Below are 27,226 nucleotides of genomic sequence, written 5' to 3'. Positions count from 1 at the left end.
ACCAATGAACTGCACTCAGTGGTGCTGGCAATTCAGCAGACAGTGCTCCTCCCTCCAAATCAGCACAGAAGCAATGTGCCAGCCTGGCTGTGAAAATGCTTCCTTTATGAGAAAACATTTAAAGGTCCCTTTCAGGAAAGAAGTTCCTATGGAAATGCCTTCTGAAATAACTGTTTTACAAGCCAAGGCTTTGGAAAATAAACGGAGACCCAGATGTTTTCAGTGGAAATGTCAAATGAATGCAAATGATCAGGAAGGTCAACGTAAACCCCTGTCCTATGTATTGTTTACTACTCAGGGATTAAAGCACTCTCAACCCCTCCTCCCCCTCAAGTTGCCAGGTCTGTCATTGCCCAAGAACCACATTCTCAGTCCTGTATGTTACAGCACCCTGGGCTAGAGCAAAAGAGCACCTCGGGCTTGTCTTCAGTACGGGGTAAGTCGACCTAAGTTACGCTACTCCATGACGTAGCTGGAGTCGACATAGCTTAGGTCGACTTACTCCGGTGTCTTCACTGCGCTGCATCGACAGGAGATGATCTCCGGTCGACTTCGCTTACTCTTCTCTGAGAGCTGGCATGCTGGCATGGACTGGAGAGCACTCTGCCATCGATTTCTTCAGTAGACCTGCTAAATCGATCACAGCAGCATTGATCTCCCAGTAGTGAAGCCCAGCCCTTAGAGAATTTACCCTGAGGATGGCTGATGCTGAGCGCTCTATTTGTAAGACAGGGAATATTGGCCCAGACTCAGCTACATCACTGATCCCTTTCCAGCAACCAATCCACCTCAGACCTCTACACTGTTTGCACATCGTCTGAGACCAAGACCATTGTTATCTATCATAAAGGTATTTTTGTGAGTGCTTATCCACATAGTTTCTAAGCCCCAATGTGATGCAGAAACCAAGAATTTCAGCTGCATCATTCTAGTGACGCCTTAGCCAGTGCTCCTATATTTAAAATACCCTCTGTTTTCTTTTAGAGAGAGATTTGCTGCAGATACAATGAACCAGAACTTCACACAGGGATGGTTATAAAAGCTCCGGTGGTGCCCAATATGTTCTCATTCTCACCTGATGACATGAGCAGCACAGCCTGGAGCAGGGCGACCTCTGTGTCATCCAGGTTAAATGAAGACAGCGACATGCCCAGGTCGAAGATGGCATCAGAGACTACGCCGAGACCCCCGTTTTTCAGCTGGCCCCTTGTCACTGCCATCTCCCCATTTAGTGTTAAAGTCTCACTCTCGGGGTCGTAGCGCACTGCTGCTCGGAGGGACATAATCTCCATACAGCAGCCTTTCAAAAGGATTATCTGGTCTTCACATGGCAGCTGCAGAGATTACACATGATAATGAAACAGCCTGCACTAACTAGGGTTTTCAAGCAAACTTAGTTTTGAAATACAATAAAATCCATGTTACTCTCAATAAACATCAAGGGCTGCTAAATACACTATTAACGCTGTTACACACCATACAGCTGATAGACTAAATACTCCCAAGTATGAATGACACACCCCAAAAGCTAACAACCCTGTGTAGTATATGCTTTGCCATCCTTCTGAGTGGGTTCATTCCACCCAATTTCTGTTGGAAATTAAGACACCATATCATTATAATGAAGGACTAATGGGTTCGAATTTCAGAAGACCTCAGCTTCCGTTAAGGCACTAAAATGAAGGGATCAGATTTTCAGAAGTGCCGTTCTCAGTGGGGACTGCTGGGGGCTGAGCAGGTTTGAAAAGCTAGCCTGATACATTTTCATAATATCCACTTTCCATTTGAAAAGCATTTTGCAAGCTTTAATTGACAAATTAATACTATCAATTGTTTCTTTGGTTACAACAATACTGCACCTCTTACTTTTCTGACCTAAGAATAGGGGGGGAAATGATCACACATGGGAAGAACTATAAATGTGGGCTGGTTTTTAGTAAAAGTAGTAAAACAAATATTGTCTCTGGAGAAGATTTTAAAAAATGCCTAAGTGATTGGGATTTGTGCTCTTTCTTCCCTTAATCACTTTTGAAATCTCCCCCTGTAATATTTTGGAAACCATCAAGTATCAGCATTTAATAAGAGACAATGAGCCAGATTCTGCTTTCATCTTTAGAAATGTAACTCAGTTGCCTTTAGTGGCACTAGTCCAATGTTATGCTGGTGTGACTGACAGCAGAATTTGGATCATTATCTTCAAGGCATGTTGCAAGGCTCATCTTTTTCCCAGGGTTTGAAAATGGTAGGAGGGAGTGTAGGGAGTGAGAGGGAATTGTAATGCCAAAGATGGGGAACTATTTGAGCAGAATTTGCTGGAGGGTAGTTCCTGAATTATTGCACTTAGGTTGTATTTATATGTTATTTCTAAGGTGTCTGCATAATAGGAATAGGTGCCCTTTTTAGCATTTCTATAAAGCTATCTAGCTACATAAATAAATGATAATGAAAGAAGAGTGAAATCTCCAAGACTGTTTTGAAGATGTCACTGTAAGTCAACATGAGCAGCTACCGTGACATATGTAATCATATGAAGATGAAGCTAAATCCTAATTGGGTTCTAGAATGAAGAAAATCTGTTTCATTTTGGGTTCATGTTAAGATATGATTTTTTTACTTTGAATCTCAAGTGAAGTAAACGTGTGTGGTTTTGGCAGTTGTGCACTCACTCACATAATGATTACATTTAATCTGGTAGAAAAACGTACAGCATGGATGATGGACAATTGGCTGACAGAGGCAAAAGCAGTGTTCTGTGGGAGAAGAGTTTTAAACATGGAGCCAGCGGAAAAGAGAAATTGACTAGGATTGCACAGTTATTTTGATGTGTCGCCAGTGTCAGGTCTGAAATGTTAGATACATAAGGAAAATGACACCTTCCAGTCAGGGCAAGTCAGCTTCCTTCTGCATCAAGCTCAATGGTTGCACATAGATGGGCTGAATGGGGAAATTGGCAGTTTAGCTTCCCAAAGGAAGTGCTGCTGTTTGGCTGCTGAGATCCAGTAAGAGAGGAGAGAAGGTGAAAGAAAAAAAAAAAGGAGAAAGGAAGCAATTATAAAAAGGTGGCAAATGGGAAACAAATGCAGAGAAAAAGGAGAGAAAGAAAGAAAGGGGGGGGGACAGAGGGGGAATAAAGAGAAAAAATGAGAACTGTATGGAGAGACAAGGAAGGAGGAAAGAAACAGAGACAAAGAGAAAAAAGAACGGGATCGTGAGATACGTAGCAAAAAAAGTCAATAGTGGGATATAACATGAACAAATAACTCATTATTTTTTCCACTGATCTAATAAACATAAAGAAATTCCTTTACTCTCCCACCTCTCCCAGACCCCCCTTGTAACTTCTTTATGGTGCACCTTTTCCCATAATGCTGAAGGAAACACTGCACAGGCCTTGGTTCAAGGGACACTGTTAGGTTAAATTGTGTCCAAAGTATAGGCTTTGTAAAAAATAAGGTTTTACCAAACTGAAGACCAATAGAAATGGTTCCTTGACTTAATTTGTTTAAAAAATACCACAATTTTATTTTTCTTAAAGAAACAAACACCCTCAGTGCTTGCAGTAGCCCGCACACTGTAGCACACCATGGCTGGGTCTGGTGGAAGTTGAGAGGGCATTCTGGCAAGTTTTAGGGACTTTTTTCTTTTAGCCTTTTTCCCCCTTAAAAGGGCGAGAGAGATCGGCATAGAAAATAACCTGTAATTCGTCAGAAAGCATGTAACCTCCTGGCAGCTGGAAACCAGCCCCCGACAATGAAAAATAATTCCTTGTCTATCACAAACATTCCCTTCCCTTACTCCCTCCCAGCTCTATTCTTCCCCTCTATACCTTCCCTGTCTCTACTCTTCTTTGCCTGTCCATTGCTCCCCTATTTTAACCCTCTTCAGTTCTTCTTCTTTTCCATCCGTAATTGCTCCCCTACTTTCTCACCTATCTCCTTATTTCTGGACAGGACTTGGATCCTACCTCTGTATGCAATTAGCCAGCCTGACAGACCAGGTAGGATCCTGCCAGCCAGGGCCAAGACTGGCTTCCTCCTAGCCTGCATGGAGTCCGGGCTGTCCAAGCTACAGTTGATGTTGGCACTGGCATCAGGACTCTCATCTTCTAGCAGCAACACATGCCCACCAGAGACTGGGGCTGCAGCTCCAGTTGACTGTGAAGGATGAGCTCATCTCACTGGGCCCCCTGCTGGCCACAGATATGAACTCGGCTGCTCACAATTTGATTTTGAGACTGAAATGACCTAAAACTGCATTGGCAAAACTCAGTACAGCCTTAGCCAAACTGGGACCGCTGACAACTGTGATACCATGCCACTAAACCATGAGCCTTTGAAACTAGGATGGTCTAGCAGCTGTGATGAATGTGATGGATGAAGTGAGCTGTAGCTCACGAAAGCTTATGCTCAAATAAATTGGTTAGTCTCTAAGGTGCACAAGTACTCCTTTTCTTTTTGCAAATACAGACTAACACGGCTGCTACTCTGAAACCAATAAAAATACAGTGTGTATCCCCTCTTGCAGCAGGCAGGGCACTGGGGAAAAGGGCCATAGTCCTTCCCTGCTCTGTCTCTTTTGCAGAGGTTAGCTGCACTGTCAGCTCTGGTCCCATGACAGCAGGGACTGTGATTGTGTCTGTGCAGGGGCCTACAGGGGAAGGGAAGGGCTTTTCCTCGCAAACTGATTCACAGCCGGAGTCTGGCCCAGGCAGGATTATTTGTAACCGAAGTAAAGACACCTGCATTTTTTAAAAAGTGAATCATTTTAGCCAGACTGTGTCCCTTTCAAATAAGTACTAACGTTTGCCATTCCCATTCCTTTATTTCACAACTGCGGCCACATGAGAAGGCAGCTCTCCCGACCCTTTGTATTCACTGTGAATTGTTTCTCATTCTATTGTCAGATTTTGGTGTCTGTAGGAGCAAAGTTTAAAAGGTGGCTCAGCTGCGGGGGAGGCCTGACCTAGCCAAAACGAGTAACATACAAAGGTCATGCCCCACAACTCCTGACTCATTTGCTTCATGCTTTCCACTCGCTTAAATTGTGGAGCATGTGGGCCTTGTGTGGCCAGGAGGGATAGGAGATATCAGATAGGCATTGCAGCCTATTATCTGATGGACCAGGTTTTTTAATTAAAAAGACTGCCTTGGCATGTCACTGCAATTTCCCAGCACAAACAGTAAATCGATGCAGACAGCTCCCCTCAGACACTGGAGTGCTACAGGGGCCTCTCAATCTCTTTGGATTTTTAAATCTTCATACTTGGCCATTGTTTCATCCTTTCTTGGCTGACAGAGCCAGGGAGAGCTATTTACAGTGCACCAGCAATTGATACTTACTGCACCCTCTTTTGTAGGTGCCAGGGGAGGCAAAGGGCATTACTTGACATAACAGCTCTCCTTGACTAACCTTAGAGATTGAGCTATCAGCCAGGGAAAAGCACAATGGTGCGCCTGCCTTAAGCTTCTTCCCTGACTGATGTTCAGTCAGTGGGGAGAAGAAGTGGTTCCCATGTTTGGATTTCGGATCATCTCCCTGAGCATGCTCACTGTCATTTCCAAGGTCATTCTCTTGCCATATAACCAGTGGGGTCAAGTGCAGTTCTGCAGGAGGAGATAGTAGGGCGGCAGTCCACCGCTGCTGCAGAACTTCCATGGCTGTGGATTGCAGGAGACTCTCAGGTGTCAAAGTTAGTTTCCAGTTGATTCAGCCCAGAATTTAAGTTAACATTTTTTTAAGTCAAGAGAACAATCATCATCATTATCTACTGCTCTCAAATTTACATTCATTCCCAATTTGTACCAGTGTGAGTGAGATCAGAATAGGGCCCATGCATATCCTAATTACACTAAAATTTAATTTTAAATATTCCTCTTATAGTGTATCTCACATTTGAATATCCTTCTGGAGCGAAGTGTTATTAGTTGCCTCCACATCTAACTTACATTTCACTCGTGGTGATGTCTGAGGGGCAGATTGTGGCCTGGGTTTTTGCTGACATCCCATCCACTACAGATGAGCCAGTGCGGGAGGTATCTTAGTCCTGGATTCAGGAAGGCACTTAACTCCATCCCTACGTAGGAAAGCATTTAAGTAAATGCTTAACTTTAAGCATGTACTTAAGTACCAGGGGGTTAATGGGCCTTAAGTATTTTCTTAAAGTTATGCAAGTGATAGGGAAGATTTATTGATTTTGCCACTGGTATAGGCCCATACAAAATCACAAAAAAGGGATTTGGTTGATCATAGGAAACAGGAAATTAAATGATACTGAGATGATTTTTATCCTATTTTTTTATTTTTAATTCTTTTAAGCCATCTGATTTAAAACAAAGTGAACTGATTAGTAAGGTCTAACCTCTTCACTTCATTCTTGCATGATTCAAGTCAACAGGAAGTAGAGGGATTTTATGAGGCTCAGATATAATTTTATGTGTTTTCATGTCACAATGACACTACTTTCTATTGTTTCTCTTGACAGGTCCATTTAGAATAGCATGAAGCAAAGAAAAAGAAAAAAGAAATTCTTACCTCACAAAACATAGGCAACTTTTTGGCAAAATCCACCACTCTTGTAATTGCTGGTGTGATAATTTTTGTAAACTGGCTGAAGGCTTCTAAGTCCACTTTCCCACTTTCTGGGGCATTAACCATTGGTGCTTGCCCAATATCTTCAGGCTAAGGATATTAAGAAATACATTAAAAGGGAAAATTTGTTTCATTCAAGTCATCTTTCATAGATGTTTATAATATGGTCGGGATTATATATAAAGTCCACCACTCTGTTCCTATGAAATTAAACAATAACATTAACCATTATTTATGCAGGACCTATAGGGGCAATTTTTCTAAAACAAGCCCCTGCAGTTGTCTGTGCAGCAGTTGTCTGTAAAATAGGTGATTACATAAAGAAATGGGTGATCAACGTGCCATTACACCCATTTTGTGTGAGCAGCTGCATATTTTACACATGCAATTACCTGTTTGTGTCTATGCATATTTCGTGGGAGAAGTTTAGGGGTTTCTGCTTGGAAATTTAGGGCTGATCCTGCCTCCTTCCACTGCTCAGCACCCTCAACCTCCCCTAAAACCAAGGGGAGTTGAAGATACTCATTACCTCTTACCTAGAAGATGCTCAGAACACTGTAGGATTGGGCTCCTTGGTTACCCAGTGTTATAATGTTATAATATCACAAAGACCACAAGCCAACTGCCAAGACCTATTTACAGAGGTGAGCTAACATGACTGAGACTAGGGATGGGCTGAAATCGGAGGTCGTTTGGATCAAATAAGAACTCCCTAAACATCTGCTCATTTAGGTTGAAATTTGTTCCTCTGCAGGGCTTCAGCACAAGGTTTATGCAACATGGAAGTCCTATTTTGAGGATTTAAGTGGGGCTTATATGATGTATAAGCTTTATCCTGAAACCCTGCAGAGGGGTGAATTTCACCACAGTTGAATTTAGACTTGCATACTTTCTAGACTTGCATACTTCTGTTTTTTAAAAAACCCACACATATCCAAAGCTGTTCTTCCGTGCTCAAAGTAAGGCTTTGCAATTGCAAAAGACCTGCCAAACACTATGTGGAGGGAGCATTTTGTTCAATTACTAAGTTTAAAACTGCTCAGGAGTCAGAGAAGAACTCCTTCAAGACAGTTGAGGTATATGAAGTTTACAGAAGTACCTTTCAACAGTGATACTGAAACTGCTGTTTGAATAATAACATAGGCTTAATAGGCTTTTTTTAAAGCAAAATGTCAAAGATTTTCCTACAGTTCTGCCATCAGTCAAAATCAAAATCTAACTTCTTTCAGAAGAAAACTGGTGCTCTGTATAAAGCACATAAGCATCTGATTTGGAAAGAATTGGGAAAACCACATGCTATGTAACCCAACATATTAATCCAACTGAGGTTAGGGAAAAAAATTTAGTACACAGGATCCATGTTCTTGCCCTTTTAAACCAAACCAAACCGCGAACTTTGCTAGATAGTAATTTCAAAAACAACTACATCACTCTTTGCAATATTCACTGACTTTGTGAATATTGTCTTTGTGTTATCTTCTTTATGTCCTGACACAACAGTGTGTGACTGTACATATAGAAATGTGTGATCCAATGTTGGAACTGAGTAAACATTGTGACAGGGTCGGGCCAGATGGCTATAGGAGAGTAATTTTTTTTTTTTAAAGCAGAAAAGAATTTTATTTACAAAGAATCACCAAAAAGGAAAAAACAAAAATATGCAACAAAACAAAAGCAAACGCAAGGTATAGCACAGCAGCCTTCAGGAGGGAGAAGTGTTCAGGCTAGCCTGGGCCCAGAGCGGGGGGGCTTCCTCGACACCCGTGGTCCTCCACCCTCCTGAGTTACCTGGTGGCCTAGAGCGGGGGGGGGGGTTCCTCGACACTCGTGGTTTTCCACCCCCTCGAGTTACCTAGTGCCACGCCCAGTGTCACCGATTATTCCTCTCCTGAGAGTGCCCGACAAGATGGGCATGGCTGCGGGGTGGGCAGTTTGGGGGGAGGGACGGACGTACACCCACGTGTGATAGGACCCCTCCTAGGTGACAGTAATGATGGTATACACAGCAGCAATGGCTGGGGCCTCTCGCTCTTCCCCTCAATCAAAGGGTCAGATGGAGGGAACCGGATGGGGTCACAGAGCAGAGAACCTCGGACAGCGTCCACCGCTCCTCGAAGGCGTCAAGGGAGTCGGTGGACGCCGCCCAGAGGAACTCCGCCCGGATACGTGAATGTACTGAGGATCGGAAAACGGCCTTACAGTCGCAGGACGCTTCATTGGCCAATCTCCTCTCTCTGGTTTTATAGATGGCTGTTTTAGCTAGGGCTAGGAGGAGGTTAACCAGGAGATCCTGTGACTTTGTGGGGCCAAGGATGGGAAGTGTGTAAATAAAAAGGTGAGGGGAAAAGTGCAGCCAAAAGCGTAATAAAATATTCGTGAGGAGCCGAAAAAGGGGCTGCAGCCTGGCACACTCTAAATATACGTGTGCCAGGGTTTCCCTCACGTTGCAAAAAGGGCAAGTATCCGAGATGCGGGTGAACCACGTCAAAAACACGCCCGTGCTCACAGCTCCGTGAAGGAGCCGCCAAATAATGTCCCTGACGGGCCTCGGGACCAAGGTGGAATACAGGCTGGCCCACCAGGGCTGCTCACCCTCCAAAGGTGGCAGGAGGTCCTGCCACTTTGTATCGGGGAGGGACACCAGGGTGAGGGCGTGAAGGGTGTGAAGCGTGAGTGTGTATAGATATTTCCTTGGCGCAGTTTGGAAGCTGACCGGCTGCAGTTCATGCAACCGGCTCACAGTGAAAGGGTGAGGGGTTTGCTGGGATCTACGGGGTAGGGGTCCAATTGAAAGGTCCGGAGGGCCTGGGGTAGAGGGTGGGCGGGGTGCGCCCTCGTGCAGGGCTCGACTGAGATAAGCCTGAGCAGCAGGCGTCAAAATGACCTTCACCTCCTGAAGTACGTGCCGGGGGGTACGAGGTCTGGAGAGCCCCATGTGCCGAGCAAGCGTCAGGGGATCCAGCCAGTCTCCCCGGTCGTAGTCCAGGAGGTCTCCGACTCTCGTGACTTCCGCCAGGACCAAACTCTGGCGCACTGAGCAGGACTCTGCCACCTGCACACGGAGCTGGGGGTTGGGTAGCAGGGGCTCCACAAGGAGATCCACTCCCATGGTGGCCGCCGCGGACCTGGTCGTTGAAAACAGTTTCCAAGTCCAGAGGAGGTCCTGGTAGAAGACTGGCAGCCTGGAGAGGTCTCGCGGAAAACCTCTTGGACAGAGATAAAAGAGCTGCCGGTCGTATCGGAGCCCTTGGAAGCGGCGCAGGAAGGCGTGCGCCAATATGCTCCACGTCGAACTACCTGCACTATAGAGGAGCCTCTGCAGGGCCCGGAGGCGGAAGACACGGACCTGAGTGTGCAGACACTTCAGGCCCTGCCCTCCTTCCTTCAGGGGTAGATGAAGAACTCCAACAGGGGCCCAGTGCATTCCTGACCAGAAGAACTCTAGAATCGATGTCCGGAGGTTGGTCAGGAAATCTGGGGCTGGGACCAGGGTGTTGAGCCGGTATCAGAGCATGGACAGGACTAGTTGGTTAAGCATCAGCGCTCTGCCTCGGAGGGAGAGACATCGGAGTAGCCTCGTCCATTTCCGGAGCCACTCTATCATCCCGCCTTCTAAATTTTGCCAGTTCTCCGGCGGAGAAGGGTGCGTGGCAGAAAGGTAAACGCCTAGGTAGAGCAGCAGACCCATGCTCCACCGGATGGTCTGAAGCGTGGGTGGGAGGGAGCTCACCTGCCACCAGTCCCCTACCGCCAAGCCAGAGCTCTTGACCCAGTTGACTTGGGCGGAGGAGGCTGCCGAATAGATGGCCTGGCAAGCCTCCACCCACGCCAAGTCGCCTGGGTCCTGGACCACGAGGAGCACGTCATCGGCGTAGGCCGACAGGACCAGCCGCAGCTCCAGCTCCCACAGCACCAACCCTGTCAACCTCCTTCGGAGGAGACAGAGGAAGGGCTCCATCGCCAGAGTGTACAGCTGGCCCGAGAGGGGGCACCCCTGCCGTACTCCTCGCCCGAAGCTGACCGGTTCGGTCAGGGTCCAGTCGAGCCTAACCAGACACTCTGCAGAAGCATACAGTACCTGGATAAAACTCACAAACTGAGGTCCGAATCCAAACGCCTGCAGAGTGCCCAGGAGGTACCCATGGTCCACTCTACCAAACGCCTTCTCCTGATCAAGAGACAGGAAGGTGAATGACAGACCATCTCTACGCCCGAGTTCCAAAAGGTCTGGGACTAGAAATAGGTTGTCAAAAATGCTGCGGCCCGGGACAGTGTAGGTCTGGTCTGGGTGGATCACGTCCGCCATCACGGACCCTAGCCGCAGCGAGATTGCTTTCGCTACGATTTTGTAGTCCGTGCTAAGGAGTGAGATGGGGTGCCAATTTCGTAAATCGCGGAGGTCCCCCTTCTTCGGCAAAAAGGCGAGCACCGCTCGCCTGCACAAAAGAGGAAGGACCCCGCCTTGCAAGGACTCGGCCCAGATAGTGGCTAGGTCTGGGCCAAGGATGTCCCAGAACACATGGTAGAACTCTACGGTCAGCCCGTCCATGCCCGGAGATTTATTGGTGGGCATGCGATGGAGGGCTTCCGAGAACTCGGCCAGGGTGAGAGGCAGCTCTAGTCGGTCTCGGTTGCTCACGGTGACTGTAGGGAGTTCCTTCCAGAGCACCCTGCAAGTGCCAGGATGGGTCAGATCCGGGGAGAAAAGGCTTGTGTAGAAGTCATGGGCCCTCCCACACATCTCCACCGGATCCGTGAGGTGGGTGCCGTCTTCTGCTAGAAGGCAGGTGATGTGTTTCTTGGCCCCCCTCATTTTCTCCAGGGCATAGAAGAAACGGGAGCCACGATCCATCTCCCGAAGGAGGTGGATGCGGGATCGAACAAAGGCACCTCGGGCCCGATGGTCCTTGAGGGCCCGGAGCTCCTCCCGCTTCTCCTGGCACACTCCGCAGAGGAACGGGTCCTCGGGGCTGGCGGCCAGACGCCTCTCATCTCTAAGACCTCCTTTTCCAACTGCTCTATCGCCGCATTTCTCCGTCGGCTGATGCCCTGGGTGTAGTCACAGCAGAAGAGCTTGGCGCGAACCTTCCCTAGGTCCCACCATCGCCGCGCCAAGGGAAAGGCACGCCGCTGCTCTCGCCAGGCCAGCCAGAACTCCCGGAAGGACGTCACGAAGCCCTCATCCTCCAACAGGCTGTTGTTAAAATGCCAATAGGCCGGCCCCAGCCTCTCTGCATGGAGGGAGGCTGTTATGGTGGCTAGATGATGGTCGGAAAATGGGGCCGGCCGAATGTTGGAAGAGTGGGCTCGTGAAAGATGGAAATGGGATAAATAAATATGGTCCAACCGAGAGTGGTGTGACCGATGGGCCTCCACCCGGACAAAGGTAAACGTGGAAGTGTCATCCGGGTGGTGGTCACGCCAGACATCCACTAGGGAGTGATATTCGACTATTTCTCGGAGAATGTTCGCGGCGGCCGGGCTCAGCTCGGCCCCCGAGCGGTCCTGCTCCTCAAGGGTGGTGTTAAAGTCACCTCCCAGGACTAGGCACTCGTGAGAATCTAGGGTGATGAGGAAGACGGACACCCGCTGGTAGAATTGCGGCCGCTTCGGGCTCATTGTCGGGGCATAGATGTTAATGAGGTTGATCACGAGCCCCTCCATACGGACCCAGAGATGCAGCAGGTGGCCCGGCACAGCCTCAGTGACCCCTAGCACCTCGGGTCGTAGGTTGGGGGAGAACAGGGTCGCCACTCCAGCCTGTCGAACTGTGAAATGGCTAAAGTAGACCCCGTCCCCCCACTCCAGCTGCCAGCTGTCCTTGGCGGTCGGATCTGTATGGGTCTCCTGCAGGAAAACCACAGAGTACCTCCCCTCCCGAAGGAAAGAGAACACCTGGGACCTGCGGAGAGCCATCCTACAGCCCCTGGTGTTCAAAGTTGCGATAATGAGAGGCGTCATGCGGAGGGCTGGGGGGGGGTGGGGGTTCCTTGTTGGCGGGGGTGTTCGCAACTCCCAGCGGGTCACGCAACAATCCGTGACCCGTCCCGTAAGTGAGTAATTTATCACGGAAGCTGCGGACCCGCCCGTAGGCCACGGCACCTTGCCTTCCTGTCCCTCTACTCTCTCTTATAAGGGCCCTTGTGGCTTGGAGGATTTGGTCAAAGTCCCCCCATCGCTGGAGAGCTAGCTGTACGTTGTTGCGGGAGCCACGGGCGTCTTCTAAAAACTCCCGCAACGCTTTTCGCAGCTCATGGGGGGGTGGGGTTGCGATTTCTTGGTTATTCCCTGGTGGGGCTCTTGGTGCAGCCTCGTGGTCCGCTGAGGCAGGCAGGCAGGGTGCAGACCACCGACGGGGCGTCTGACAGGCCAAAGTTATTAGGTCCATCTCAAGCCTTGGGGTAGAAGGGGATGGTGGAGGGAAAATTGCAGCTCCTAATGGGTTGCAGCAGGAAAATGCGAAGACTGCTCCTTGGAGGGGATCCGCAAAAAAAGGGAAAGAAATAACCCCAGGGGCGGCAATAGCATTGCAGGAGGAGGTGGATTGGGCAGGGACGGGGTGGGGAAAGGGGCAAGCAGGAGTTCTGGGCTTCGGGAGGCAAGCAGCTGAGAGGTGGCGCCTCCTGAACAGATTAGAGGGTTAAGGGGGTGGGGAGGGGGCTCCCGGTGATGTCAGGCGCAGGCTCTGTGGTGGATTTGGCAGCCACGGCATCAGGTGGTGGACTACCTTCTGTAGGGTCCCCACCCAGGAAGGCGGTTAGGGGGAGGGAGCATGGGGAAAGGGGGACTGGAGTGAGGTTGCCCAGATCAAGGCCAGCCGGCAGAAGGTCATCCTCTCCCTGCGTGACCGGGGTCAGACCTAGGGCCTCGATCTCCTCATACATGGAGGAGAGGTTGCCTTCCGCCACCCCAGGGGTCTCCCCTCTAGTGCCCGCCTCGACGGTTGCCTGGGGGTTCGTGGGGGTTTCGGGTGATGTCCGGGCAGAAGGGGCTTCCCCAGGGGTCTCAGAGGGGAGGGTCTTCCGTGGAGGGGAGATCCTACCTTCCAGTGCTATCGTGTCTTCCCCACCCGACACCGGCGGATGGATCTCACTCGTGGGAAGAGCAGAAGGCTCAGTGTCAGTGCCCTCCTTCCTGGTCTTCCGGGGAGCCTCCGCATCGGATGGGTAAACCGGAGCTCGAGCCTTCCGTTTGCCTCACTTCCCCTGGACTAGGGTCCAGCCCTCCATAGCATCGTCTGGGGACTGGTTAGCAGGGGTCGTGTCGGAGGGCAGAGGCGATGGTTCAGGGGCTCGGGGGGGTAACGGTGAGGCAGAATGAGGGAGGGAGGGTTCCCCTTGGGGCAGGCCCTCTCCTCTGCTTGGTAGTATCTTTGCTGCACCCTCCTCCATAGACTCTGCCAGATTGTTAGCAGCGAGGGCGGGGCTCCCTCGCTCATCTGGGCATTGTAGGGGAGGTGTTCCTTGGGCCCGGGCAGGAGTAGCAGTGGATCGAGCAGGAGGAGAGGTGGTTTCAGGTGCCGGGCGGCCAGGGGCGCCAGCAATGACGGAGCCGATGTCCTGCCGGGTCTCGGGTGCCCCTCCCCGCCGGGCCAAGGGGCAGTCTCTTCGGACATGCCCCACTGATCGGCAGAGGTAGCACCGGGCCTCTCCTATAGAGTAGTAGACCCGATAGCAGGCTCCCTGGTAGGGAACTAGGAAGGACGCCTCGAGCGCCTCTCCGTCACGTGCCGCCGGCGGCGGTAGAAGCTGCACTTGCCGGTGGAACGAGAGGACGTGACGGAGGGTGGGGTCCTTGCAGCCCAACTGGAGAGGGCTGATGACAGAAACGGGTTTCCCCAGGATGGAAAGAGCAGGTAACAGCGCGGCATTGGGTAAAAAAGGAGGGACGGAGGTCAGGACGAGGCGGACGCCCAGGTCCTCTAGCGGCTCCAGGGGGACAAAACCCTCCCCCCCCCACCGCCAGGCCCTTCTCCACCGCCTCCTGGGCGGCAGCCTCCGATGCTAAGAGAAAGACGACCTTCCCGTACATTTTGGAGGCTGCCACAATAGCCATGGGTCCTACCACCCTCGCCAACGCCTGCACGTATGTCTCCACGTGGGGTGAGGCGGGCACCAGGAGGCAATGGACGCCGTGTTTCCTGGTCATGGTAGGAAAGGGGCCCTGGCCACTATTGATGGTAGCAGAGGCGGTGGGTGGGCAAGATGACGAGGCGGCAGGCAGGGAGGCTGCCGCCACCCAGGCATATGCCGTGGGGGCCGGGGGAGGGACGCTCGCAGAGCTGGTGGAGGGAACAGTGGGGAGGGATGCCATGGTCGATGACGAGGCCACAGCGGTGGGGACAGCCCCTGTCATGGAGGGCCTGGTGGTTGTAGCGGGGCCCTTTCCCTGCTTCACACCCTGGCCTTTCCGGCCAACTGGGGGGCTCTCCTAGAATCTGGGGGGGGCGGTGGGCGTGGCAGCGGTGATAATCGCCCCAGTGCCTCCAGCTGCTGATGCCCCAGCGGGGGCGGTGGCAGGTGTTTTGGCAGCAGTGGTGGGGGGAGAGGCTTGGGGGTTGGGCGGGGGGGTAGGTGGGGGAGGGGCAGCTGAGGTTGTTAGAGGGGCCTCACCCCTCTCATTCCCCGTCATCGTGAGCAGGGAGAGATGGGGAGACACCAGAAGGAGGAGGGGGGAGGGGGAAGCAGATTAACCACTTCTCCCTGTTGGGCTGCAGGTTGCGGGAGGGGGAAATGGATCGGACTGGAGAGGGGGAGGAAACAGGAGTTGGGGTCAGGTAGTAGGGGCAAACTGTGGGGTGGACAGTCCGCGGGCGGGGGACGGACGGACATGAACCCACGTGTGTTTGTCCAAAGAGTCTCGTTTGGTTGGCTGTTGTTTCTGGCCCGGACGGTGGAATCAGGGTGAGCAGCTGAATCCAGAGGCAGATGGCAAGTTGCCAGCAGGGACAGACAGCGCGGGGGCCGTGACGGTTGTACTAGTGTTGGGGGGGGCACCGATGGATCGGGGGGCAGCTCCATGCCACACCCCCTGTGCCCCTACAAATGCAGTCAAGACACAGTCAAACCTCCCCCCACACAAGAGTACAGTTCAAAAGTTACTCAGTCTTACGGCCCCTTCTACGATGGTTTGTAGCTTCCCTGGGTGGTTTTTCTGTCGGCTATCTTCTCTTCTGGCTTTGTAGCTTTAGACAGCGAGGCTTTCAGCAGGCCAGGAATGTCGAGTAGATAAGAAGATTCCTCTCGGCCCAGTACGGGTCCAGAATCAAACAGCAAAACTGTTTGGACTGGGGGCTTCCACTCCCCTCCTCCGGGGAGCGGGTCGGCAGTTTCAGCCAGAGCAGTAGCAGCATCCAAGGGCAGGCGTGGGGGGGCTGGCAGCCGACCAGCACTCAAATTGCAGCAGAAAAACAGCAAAAAAAACAAAACGAAGAAAAAGTGTCTGGCCCGGTTGGGGGGGAAGCTGAAGCAGGGGCAAAAAGTAAGAAAAGCCCAGGCCATGGGGCTACAGGAGAGGAATAGAAAGCAGATAGATTAGCAGTAAGCGAAGAAGGTCCCTTTTCCCTGGGTACGGGAGCAGGGAAGGTTCCAGAACAATCAGGAACCTTCTGGAGGCTGATTAAAACACCTGCAGCCAATCAAGAAGCTGCTAGACTCAATTAAGGCAGGCTAATCAGGGCACCGGGGTTTTAAAAAGGAGCTCTCTTCAGTTTGTGGTGTGCGTGTGAGGAGCTGGGAGCAAGAGGCACTAGGAGCTGAGAGTGAGAATGTGGACTGTTGGAGGACTGAGGAGTACAAGCATTATCAGACACCAGGAGGAAGGTCCTATGGTGAGGATAAAGAAGGTGTTGGGAGGAGGCCATGGGGAAGTAGCCCAGGGAATTGTAGCTGTCGCACAGCTGTTCCCGGAGTCACTCTAGACAGCTGCATTCCACAGGGCCCTGGGCTGGAACCCGGAGTAGAGGGCGGACACGGGTTCCCCCCAAATCCTCCCAACTCCTGGTCAGACATAGGAGGAGTCGACCTGGACTATGAATTCAGAAAAACGGCCAAGCTGAGGGCTGCCGTGAAGCTCCAAGGCGAGCAAATCCGCTAATAAGCGCAAGACCCACCAAGGTAGAGCAGGAACTTTGTCACAACTGGTGTCGGAAGTGGGATCTGGTATCCACAGCAGGGCGGAAGAAGGAGGGTTTTTGGAAGGAAAAAAAAAAGAAAAAAAAAGTGAAGAGCATCTATTTTTGATTTTTTCACCACAATGGAGGAGGTAGTGCGGGCACTGATACAAGCCACGGCTGCCCAGCAGGAGGCTACTCGTGTCCAGGCAGCCGCCCAACAGGACGCAATGAGGCTGCAGCAAGAGACTAATCATCTGCTGATGGACCAGGGTGCTCAAGACCAGGTTATGTTGCGGGAACTGGTAAACCAGGTAAGGCCCTTACAGAGCAGAACCGCGGCCATGATGGGACGCAGATCATGCAGGCCAGCAATTGGCTGCAGAAAATGACGCGGGAGGATGATGTGGAGGCATATCTCCTGGCCTTTGATAGGACAGCCCTGTGGGAGGCTTGGCCCCGAGAACAGTGGTCTGGCATCCTCGCTCCATTCCGGTGTGGGGAGGCCCAGAAGGCCTCATATGATTTGCCTGAAGAGGCTGCGGCAGACTACCCCCAGCTGAAAGCAGAGATCCTGGCCAGATCTGGGGTAACAACCGCAGTGCAGGCCCAGCGATATCATGAGTGGAGGTACCATGAAAACAAAACCCCACGGTCCCAATTATATGACCTCATCCATCTCGCATAAAAGTGGTTACAAACTGAGTCCTGGAGTCTGGAGGAGATACTAGAGGTTCTGGTCATCGACCGGTACATGAGAGGACTACCACCAGACCTTCATGCCTGGGTAAGCCAGAACGAACCCTCCACCTACGACGAGGTTGTCGCACTGGTAGAGAGGTGAAGGACGGCTAGGGAGCTGACCCGACCAGTTAAGGAAGAAGCACCCCGGGTTAAACTAGCAGCACCAAGCCCTAGAGCTTGGGTGACTGGGCCACCAGGAGAACCCAGGTGGAAAAAGAGAGGGGCTGAAGGCCCACCAGAAGCCACAAAGAGTCGGAGCACTGAGGGGGAAGAGGATCGTGATATTAGACTACCCAAACCAAGAGACCGGGGAATGCCTAGGGCTCCTTACAGATGTTACGCCTGCCGGGAGTGGGGACACATAGCTGCACAGTGTCCCAATGCCGAGGAGCCTATGCAGTGTAACCTGGGGAACTGGGCAGACCCAGGCTCCCTAATCCACCTTGTGGGGGTCTCACTAACCCCACATATGTATACTAGACCGGTGAAGCTAAATGGGGTAGAGACCACAGCACTGGTTGATTTGGGGAGTGCTATCACGCTTGTCTCGGGGAATGTCGTGAAGCGTAGTCAGTTGCTGTGGGCTAAGCGTATGGGGATAATATGCGTCCATGGGACAGTTAGTTATTACCCCACCATCCCAGTAAAAATCGAGATTCAGGGGAACACTACTGAGGTAGCAGCAGGTGTAGTCCCTAAACTCCCATACCCAGTGCTCATAGGGAGGGACTTCCCAGGGTTTGGAGACTTACTCCAGGTAGAGGAATTGGAGAAAGGGGGAAGCCCTGAAAGTAGTGCGGCATCCACAGTAGACTGTCAACCCCCAACCTTCTCTGAAATATCCCCAGATTTGTTCTCCACTCTCAGACAGCGTAGAAAGATGAAAAGGGAAAGAAGGACAGCTAAGGCCTTGGGAAACCGAATACTGGCCCAAAGCCAGAGGGTCACTCTCATAGGTAGGCGGACCCGAGCAGCTGAAAAGGAGGCCACCCAGGAGGGAGAAGCACCCGAGTCGGACCCACACCCTAATGCCTCTGAACCAGTAGAGGCAACAGAGACTGGCCTCCTAGATCTCGGGCAGATTAGCTCCAGGAGAGGAAATTTTGGACGGGACCAGGCTGAAGACCCACGGTATGACAACATTAGGAAGGAGGTGACCGAAATAGATGGGGTCCCCGTGGAAGGGAAAACCCAGGGACCAGGACCCTACTTCATAATGAAGAAGAATCTCTTATACCAGATTGCACCAATACAGGGGCAGAAGGTACAGCAGATCCCAATACCTCAAAAACACCAGAATTCTGTATTAAGTCTTGCCCATAGTCATCTTTTTGGGGGGCATTTGGGGGTAGAGAAGACCCTGGCATGGGTCCTGCGACAATTCTTCTGGCCCAGAGTACATGAAGAAGTGCGGAGGTACTGTGCGTCCTGCCCGGAGTGTCAGCTGCACAGTCCCCATCCCCACTTGAGGGCACCTTTAGTACCCCTTCCCATTATAGAGGTCCCCTTCGAGTGAATAGCCATGGATCTAGTGGGACCCATGGAGAAGACAGCCCGGGGCCACCAATATATACTTGTCGTTCTGGATTATGCTACTCGCTACCCAGAAGCCGTCCCCCTGTGGAACACGGCCTCTAAAACGATAGCTAACGAGTTGGTGGGGATCTTTGCCTGAGTGGGGCTACCAAAGGAGATATTAACAGACCAAGGTACCCCATTTATGTCGAAGCTAATGAAGGACCTCTGTACGCTGCTCCATATACTTACCCTGAGAACTTCAGTCTATCATCCGCAGACCGATGGGCTGGTAGAAAGGTTTAACTGAACCCTCAAGGCAATGATAAGGAAAGTGGTAAAAAAGTCGAGATGGGAAGGATTGGGACACACTACTCCCTACCTTATGTTTGCAATCTGGGAGGTACCTCAGGCCTCAACTGGGTTTTCCCCCTTTGAATTATTATACGGACGCCACCCCCATGGCATACTAGATATTGCAAAAGAAATCTGGGAAGAGGAACCCAACGAGGGGAGAAATATAATTGACCATGTGTTGCAGATGCGAGAACGGATAGGCCGGGTCACCCCTATTGTACGGGAACATTTGGAAAAGGCGCAGGAGGCCCAGCGAACCCATTACAATTGCCAGGCAAAAGTTCCAACCAGGGGATCGGGTGATGGTGTGGGTACCCACGGCAGAAAGCAAGCTTTTGGCCCAATGGCAGGGGTCCTATGAGGTGGTTGAACCCGTGGGGGAAGTAACCTACAAGGTGTGGCAGCCAGGATGCCGGAAACAAGAACAAATTTATCACATTAACCTCTTAAAGCCTTGGCACCAACAAGAGGCATGTGTAGTGGCCCAAGAGACCCCGATCCAGGGAAATAACATGCAGGAGCAGATCAGGATATCCACTGATCTGACATCAAACCAGAAGAAGGAGGTAACTGAGATGATCATCCAATACCAGGACGTGTTTTCAACCAAACCAGGCTGGACCACTGAAGCATATCACCACATTATCACAGACCCTGGGGCAAAGGTAACTTTAAGGCCCTATCAGGTCCCAGCAGCAAAAAGGGAGGAGATCAAGGCAGAGGTAAAAAGGATGTTGGAGCTGGGAGTCATCAAAGAGTCCCACAGTCAGTGGTCAAGCCCGACTGTGTTGGTGCCCAAACCCGATGGCACCGAGGCGAAATACCTTGGCTACATTGTAGGAAGGGGCATGGTCAAGCCCCAACTAAACAAACTAGAGGCTATCCAAAATTGGCCCAGCCGAATCGGAAAAAGCAAGTCCGGGCGTTCCTGGGGGTAGTGGGGTACTACCGACGATTTATTCCCCATTTTGCTACCAGAGCGAGTCCCCTGACAGACCTGATTAAAGCCCGGGGTCCAGACATGGTGAAGTGGACAGATGCCGCAGAGAAAGCATTTAGGGATCTACAGACAGCCCTCTGCAGTACCCCATGCTTATAGCCCCAGACTTCAACAAAGAATTCATTTTACAAACAGATGCATCTGAAGTAGGATTGGGAGCTGTCCTATTGCAGATGGTCGGAGACAAAGAACACCCAATCCTCTACCTCAGCAGGAAACTCCTCCCGAGAGAGCAGAAGTATGTCGTGGTTGAAAGAGAGTGTCTAGCTGTGAAATGGGCCATGGAAACATTACGTTATTACCTTCTGGGACGACGGTTTACCCTCGTGACTGACCATGCACCCCTCCAGTGGATGCAGCAAAATAAAGAGAAGAATGCAAGAGTGAAAAGATGGTTCCTGTCCCTACAATGTTTCCAATTCACCATACAACACCAGGCTGGAAGCCACCATGGCAATGCAGATGGCTTGTCACGAGTACACTGCCTGAAGTCCCAAGTTGCCCAACCCCGTAGTGTTCAGCAGACTCGGGGGATATGTGACAGGGTCAGGCCAGATGGCTATAGGGGAGTAATAGAAGGAAGATATATAAGCCCCAGGCTAAGTAGGTCCCTTTTCCCTGGGTAAGGGAGCAGGGAAGGTTCCAGAACAATCAGGAACCTTCTGGAGACAATTAAGACAGGCTGATTAGAACACCTGCAGCCAATCAAGAAGCTGCTAAAATCAATTAAGGTAGGCTAATCAGGGCACCTGGGTTTTAAAAAGGAGCTCACTTCAGTTTGTGGTTGCGTGTGAGGAGCTGGGAGCAAGAAGCACTAAGAGCTAAGAATGAGAACGCGGACTGTTGGAGGACTGAGGTGTACAAGCATTATCAGACACCAGGAGGAAGGTCCTATGGTGAGGATAAAAAAGGTGTTGGGAGGAGGCCATGGGGAAGTAGCCCAGGGAGTTGTAGCTGTCGCACAGCTGTTCCCGGAGGCACTCTAGACAGCTGCATTCCACAGGGCCCTGGGCTGGAACCCGGAGTAGAGAGCGGGCCCAGGTTCTCCCCAAATCCTCCCAAGTCCTGGTCAGACATAGGAGGAGTCAACCTGGACTGTAAATTCAGAAAAACGGCCAAGCTGAGGGCTGCCGTAAAGCTCCAAGGCGAGTAAATCCGCCAATAAGTGCAAGACCCACCAAGGAAGAGCAGAAACTTTGTCACAACGTCAAAAAACTGATCAGCTGACTCAAATGCAAAACTTCCTGTAGTGGGCTTAACAATGGCTCAAGGTTTGTGCAGTGGAGTACACTGCAGGTGTATGTGTGTATAGATATGAGAATTTCCACCTGGAGGTCATTCTATGGTCTGGTGTACCTTGGACTGAAGTAGATTTCACTTTCCTTTGAGGCCCTTTGGTATCTGTGTGCTGCAGGAGCATTTGGTATTCTGCATTAATTTCCTTTACAAATCAAATTTAGAAAAATAATCAGAAATGAAACAAACCCTTTTTAGGGGCTGAGCCTTTTATTTTCTAGGCTGAACCTCAGTTATCACTTATTCAATAGTTAGACCTTTCCCCTGAAAAGGTCCCCAGGGTCCTTCTATAATCTGCAATCCCAGTGATGTACTATCCTGTTTTTGCTGAGCTTAATTCCTCCTCCCAGAATTTTTTTTTTTTGGTTTAAATAAATGTATTCATTTTTGAACAAAGGGGCAATAAAAACACAATTTAACAAAAATCTGATTTTTGTGTTATTACCTGAAAAAAAGGTTTTTATTCACAACATGAAGCCGTGCTGGATATCAGTCCATACATGGACAAATGTGTCTGAATACACATGCACACACATAACCATTATTTATATTATGGGCTGACACCAGCATATAAGGAGTAAGATGTACTTTCTATTTTTCCTTACTCTACCAGAACAGGGGGTTCCCGTTTTAGCTGCATAGTTTGATCAGATGATCAGATTCACAGAAACTGGCAACCACTAATTATGAAGTTCATGTGATTTTTCATACAGTTCACCAGTCAACATACAAACAAATTTGGGGGTGACAGTGCTGGGAAGGGGCTTATGAGGGAATAAAAGAAATTGGCAACAAAAGCAGAGTACAAGGCTTCAGTTCCTACCAGAAATTTCCTTTTTTGTTTCCAGTGACTTCCTTGTGCATTAGTGGCCACATGCGCTTCAGTGACAATTTTGATCAGCTCCCATTCCTCATCTGTTGGCTCGGGTCTGTGCCCAATTGTTTTTTGTAGCTCTTCCCGACGTCTCTTCTCTCGGTTTTCTTCTATCAGCTTCCTTTTTGCTAACCGCTTGCTGTCATCCAGCACCACTATCAGGAATAAAAACAAAATAAAAAGTAACAAAATGGACACCTGCTCTTGGGCGTGTCTGAATTTTAGTCTGACTTATCTCAGATGTGCTGAGAGAACTAGAAACAACTTGACAAGGCAGTTGGTGAAGAAGTCTATCAGCCAGCCTGGAAGGTAGCAGAGCTAGTCTTTCTTACCCCACACTTATTCTCTCTAGATCCTGAATGATTTACTTACACATGTGCTTAACTTTATTCATGGAGAGTAGTGCCATTGTCTTCAATGGAGTCCCACTATGTTCAATGGGACCACTCACAGAGTGTAAAACTATGCAAGACTGATAGTAAATTGGACCCCCCATCCACTTGTTAGTGTATTCCAAGCTAGAAAACGAGGGGTCTTTCTTTTTCCTTAAGAAAGAAAAGGAAACAAAAAAACAGCCAAGCCAGTGCTCATGTTACAGTCTCATAAACTGACATGTGGTAAAATGGGAAGCAAGAATATAATAGTGTAGAGCGGCAGTTCTCAAACTGTGGGTCAGGACCCCAAAGTGGCTTGCGACCCCATTTTAATGGAGTCGCCAGGGCTGGTGTTAGACTTGCTGAGGCCTGGGGCCGAAGTCTCATCACCCACCGCCCAGGGCCAAAGCTGAAGCCCATGCTTCAGCCCTGGGCAGTGGGACTGAGGCTACAGTCCCCTGCTCTGGGACTGAAGCCCTTGGGTTTTGGCTTTGGCCTCCTGCCTAGGGCGGTGAGGCTTGGGCGGGCTCAGACTTCGGCCCCTGCTCCTGGGGTCGCGTAGTCATTTTTGTTGTTAGAAGGGGATCATGGTGCAATTAAGTTTGAAAACCCCCGACCTATACCAATTAAATGAAATTGGTTGTGGGCAAACACAATTATGGAATGAGGCAGGGCTCCAGAGATTGCCTGCAGAAGTGTGGTGTGTATCTAGAGACCCAAGCAACATCTGAGCAAGGTGCCGCAGGGTTTGAGGGTCATGGAGGCACTATAGAGGAAATTTATTGTTGCCTTGATATAATCTAGCTTCTCTTCAGCCTCCCTATTTTGATCTCTACGAGACCTCACTTTCCTAGAGTACAAAAGGGAGAAAGTGATGACAGCAGTTTAAGTCTATACCATGGCAGAATGTAAAGTAATAAAATATTTAGAGTCCACTTCAAGAAGAGGTTGAGAGGCCAGTCTACATAGTACAGTCAGGCTCTCTAAAGGACTGTCGACCAGATCAAAATACACACCTCTTCCAAAGGGAATAGCCCTACTCTATATGGACAGCTCCAATGCCTTCCTCTGCTGTTGCTCTTAGCTTCCCCAAGCTGCAAGGTTAGATTAATCTGTTGCCTCATAAGTCTCACCATTGTCCACAGGACTCCAAATAGCCTCAGTTTAACTGATAGGAAACTAGACAATTTCCCACTGGTGCAACCTGGGAAAGCGATGAGCAGCAGTGGAGGCATTGAAGTCTGCAGACAGAGTTCAGGAAGACAGTACTACCTCAGTTTCCATTTGTCTCATGTTCACAGGTTGCAGACAAAGAGCCAGAATCTTAAATTTTGTAAATGAGATTAAATTCTGCATAATTTGATGGCACTTGTCTGTGAAAGCTTTCTACTGACCATGAGCAAGGGTAGTTTTCAAACCCTGAATATAGGATTTCATTTCAAGGAAGTTACTGCAGAGAATGTGTTTTAACTGTGAGTGCTGATTTTCCTATAACAAACTCCTAGTTGCCTCTAGACCAGCGGTTCTCAAACTATGGGTCAGGACCCCAAAGTGGGTCGGGACCCCATTTTAATGGGGTCACCAGGGCTGGTGTTAGACTTGCTAGGGCCCGGAGCCAAAGCCCAAGCCCCACAGCCCAGGGCCAAAGCTGAAGCTTGTGCCCTACTGCCCAAGGCCGAAGCCCAAGGGCTTCTGACCTGGGTGGCAGGGCTCAGGCTATGGTCCCCTGCCCTGGGGCTGAAGCCCTTGGGCTTTGGCCCCCTGCCCTGGGCAGTGGGGCTCAGTCTGGCTCAGACTTCAGCCTCCGCTTCTGGGGTCACGTAGTAATTTTTATCGTCAGAAGGGGGTTGCGGTGCAATGAAGTTTGAGAACCCCTGGTGTAGAGGTTGACTAGGTTCTGTGAATACACAAAGATGATAAATGACCTGGAATATTATTTGGTCATATAAATTTCCACCACTAACAATTCCCCTCACCCTTATTCCTGTAGGCTTTTCTAATTTTTTCTGAGTCCAGTTCTAGTGACACATATCGCATTAGACAGCCCTAGAGATGGATCACCTCTGTTTATCCACAGAGAGAAAAATCCTCCTTGCCCTACTCACATGAGTTGTCCCATTTAAGTAGACTGAACTATTCAAGTTGGAAAAGAGAGCAGGTTTTGTCCATAACTGGTAATACATAGGGAGCAGCAACGCTTCCTGTACCTTGTCCCAGTAATATGGATCAATTCTAAACTGGAAGGGTCACCTCTACTGGTAGAGGGAGAGTTTGGCTGTCATGCTTATTCACTCCTCTACTGGGACTACCAATTAATGGTGGTGTTGACATCTTCTAACAGGAACCAAACTGAGATCAATATCTCATTTTAAATAGCCACTAAACAGCCAATGGTAGTAACTTTTGGTCACTGCCAGTCTGGGCTGCATTCGAACTGGTGGCCTAGAGCCACCCAGTCCCCTCTCATGCCATTTTCATTGGGAATGATGAAATGACAGATACTTCATTCTAATCAATGCTTCCGTGTATATGTAAAACATTATAATTCCTATTAGGACAAACAAACTTAGCACATTTTAGTTGCGTAATTTCTCCTTAATGGGTCTTTTCTCACTTTGTTTTTCTGCAGGGGATTACACTGGTAACAATCATTAACTAATGCGGGGGGATTTATGTAAGTTACTCCCATTTATACTAATTTAAGTTATGGTGTAAATCCCCTGTGCAATGATGGGAAAACAAGATCCCTAAGGGTTAATCTTGCAGCCATATGTCCTGGTTCTCTAGAATTTGAGTAGCACTCTCTCTCAGTACATACGTCCTTTATGGCTAAAAATAAAACAAACTACAGGATGACTCATAAAAACATACATTCAACTTCACATTCTCTAGAAATTTCTAAACAAGATGTTTTTCCAGCAAGGCATCTATCCAAATGGATTCCCTCTCCCACACTAGAAATTAACATCCTTCATGTTACATAATGTGGTTAAGGCCAAGAGAAGGTCCAATCTATTAAAAGTAAACAAAATATTACCACCCTATGACAGAAATAGTTTGTTATAATAATAAACATAATTTCCAAACACTACGTTATAAAAGGGAAAATTTGCTGGTGTGTCCGTTCTGTTCAAGCAATCTTCACCAGTCAACACATTTTAAACAAAGAGCAAAATTAAAAGAAGAAAAAAGAAATCTACTTACAATCTGTTGCCATGCCAACATAGATGCATTTTTTGAAGCGACATTCCTGACACTGGTTTCTTGTCACTTTGTCTATCACACATTTTCCTTCATATTTACAGGAATAGGTTGGATGGAGATTTTTCTGAATGGTTCTTCGAAAAAATCCCTAAGTGGGAAAGAAAATTCAGGAGGCATTAGTGTTCTGTGGTTTTTTTTGGTGTTGAAAGGTACTTGGGCTTGGTACTGATGCAACCATGTATGCAAGATGGAATATTGTGCGTCATAAAGTTCTAGGATATTTAATGAGCACATCAATCCCTTAATATAGGCTCCTTACTTTTTTGGGTTGCAAGAAACATTTTGGGTTGCAAGAAACATTTTCCCCTAAAATTAAAACTAGAGATAGACCTGGGATGTCTAGATCCAAATGTGGGTGAGGTACTGTTCAGATGCAGGGTGCTAGTTTTGCCTCTTTTTGACAGAGGTACCAATTGCAGTATTTGCATCTAAACTCAGATTCTGAACCACCCACAAAGTGTGTTCAGAGCTGGTGTTTTCGAGGAGTCCTATTGTAAACACAGAGGCCAAGTAAGGAATTCTGATCTGCATCCAGGTTGAGATTCAGACCTCCCAAAAGCCCAAGAGCATTTGAATCTGGGGGTTTAATTCAGGCCCATCTCTAAATTAAAACATTTATTTCTGACTAAAGGGAAACATCTGCTTGTGTGCAAGATGCTTGCGTGAAAGTAATTAAGGCTACCGAGAGAATTAAAAACAAAAACACATGCAGCAGTAGCATTTTGCCAGAGCCAAACAAAACTTGCCCATCAGAAGTTTTGAGCTCAAGCCTAAATATTGAACCCACAATTTTCAAGTGGACTATAAATCTGAGGAAATGAGTACACCCTTACCTATGCCCACCTTTGTAGTCAGGACAAAATGTCACATGTCAGATTATCACCATGAATTGCAGTATGTATTTGGGGCCAGCTGGCATAAATTGATACAGCTCCACTGACGTCAATGGTTTACATTAGTTGAGGATCTGATTTCTAGAGAAATCAGATACCGCCTTCTCTCTGAACGTTAAGGATCTGAATCTGCTATCGTTAAAGTCAACAGGAGCTTTGCCATTGACGTTAGAGACAGCAGGATCAGGCCCTAAAAGGGTACGCAACTAC

The 27,226-nt window shown here is 49.3% G+C and overlaps 1 protein-coding gene across 12 annotated transcripts in view; it reads right to left on the bottom strand.

Moving 5' to 3' along the window:
• Positions 1–27,226, bottom strand: part of THRB (thyroid hormone receptor beta) — a 294,090-nt gene that overhangs the window by 7,202 nt on the left and 259,662 nt on the right. For all 12 annotated transcript variants that reach the window (XM_073333469.2, XM_073333478.2, XM_073333472.2 and 9 more), the window contains 4 exons: positions 26,064–26,211; positions 22,435–22,640; positions 6,532–6,678; positions 1,076–1,334 (listed from right to left, as the gene is read on the bottom strand). In XM_073333469.2, the coding sequence (XP_073189570.1) occupies positions 1,076–1,334; positions 6,532–6,678; positions 22,435–22,640; positions 26,064–26,211 (760 nt within the window). The remainder of the gene's footprint in view (positions 1–1,075; positions 1,335–6,531; positions 6,679–22,434; positions 22,641–26,063; positions 26,212–27,226) is intronic.

Source organism: Lepidochelys kempii, chromosome 2 (genome assembly GCF_965140285.1).
Source record: "Lepidochelys kempii isolate rLepKem1 chromosome 2, rLepKem1.hap1, whole genome shotgun sequence".
Classification (NCBI taxonomy): domain Eukaryota; kingdom Metazoa; phylum Chordata; order Testudines; family Cheloniidae; genus Lepidochelys; species Lepidochelys kempii.
Note: the sequence above shows the minus strand (reverse complement) of the source record. Positions and strands in the feature narration are given on the sequence as shown.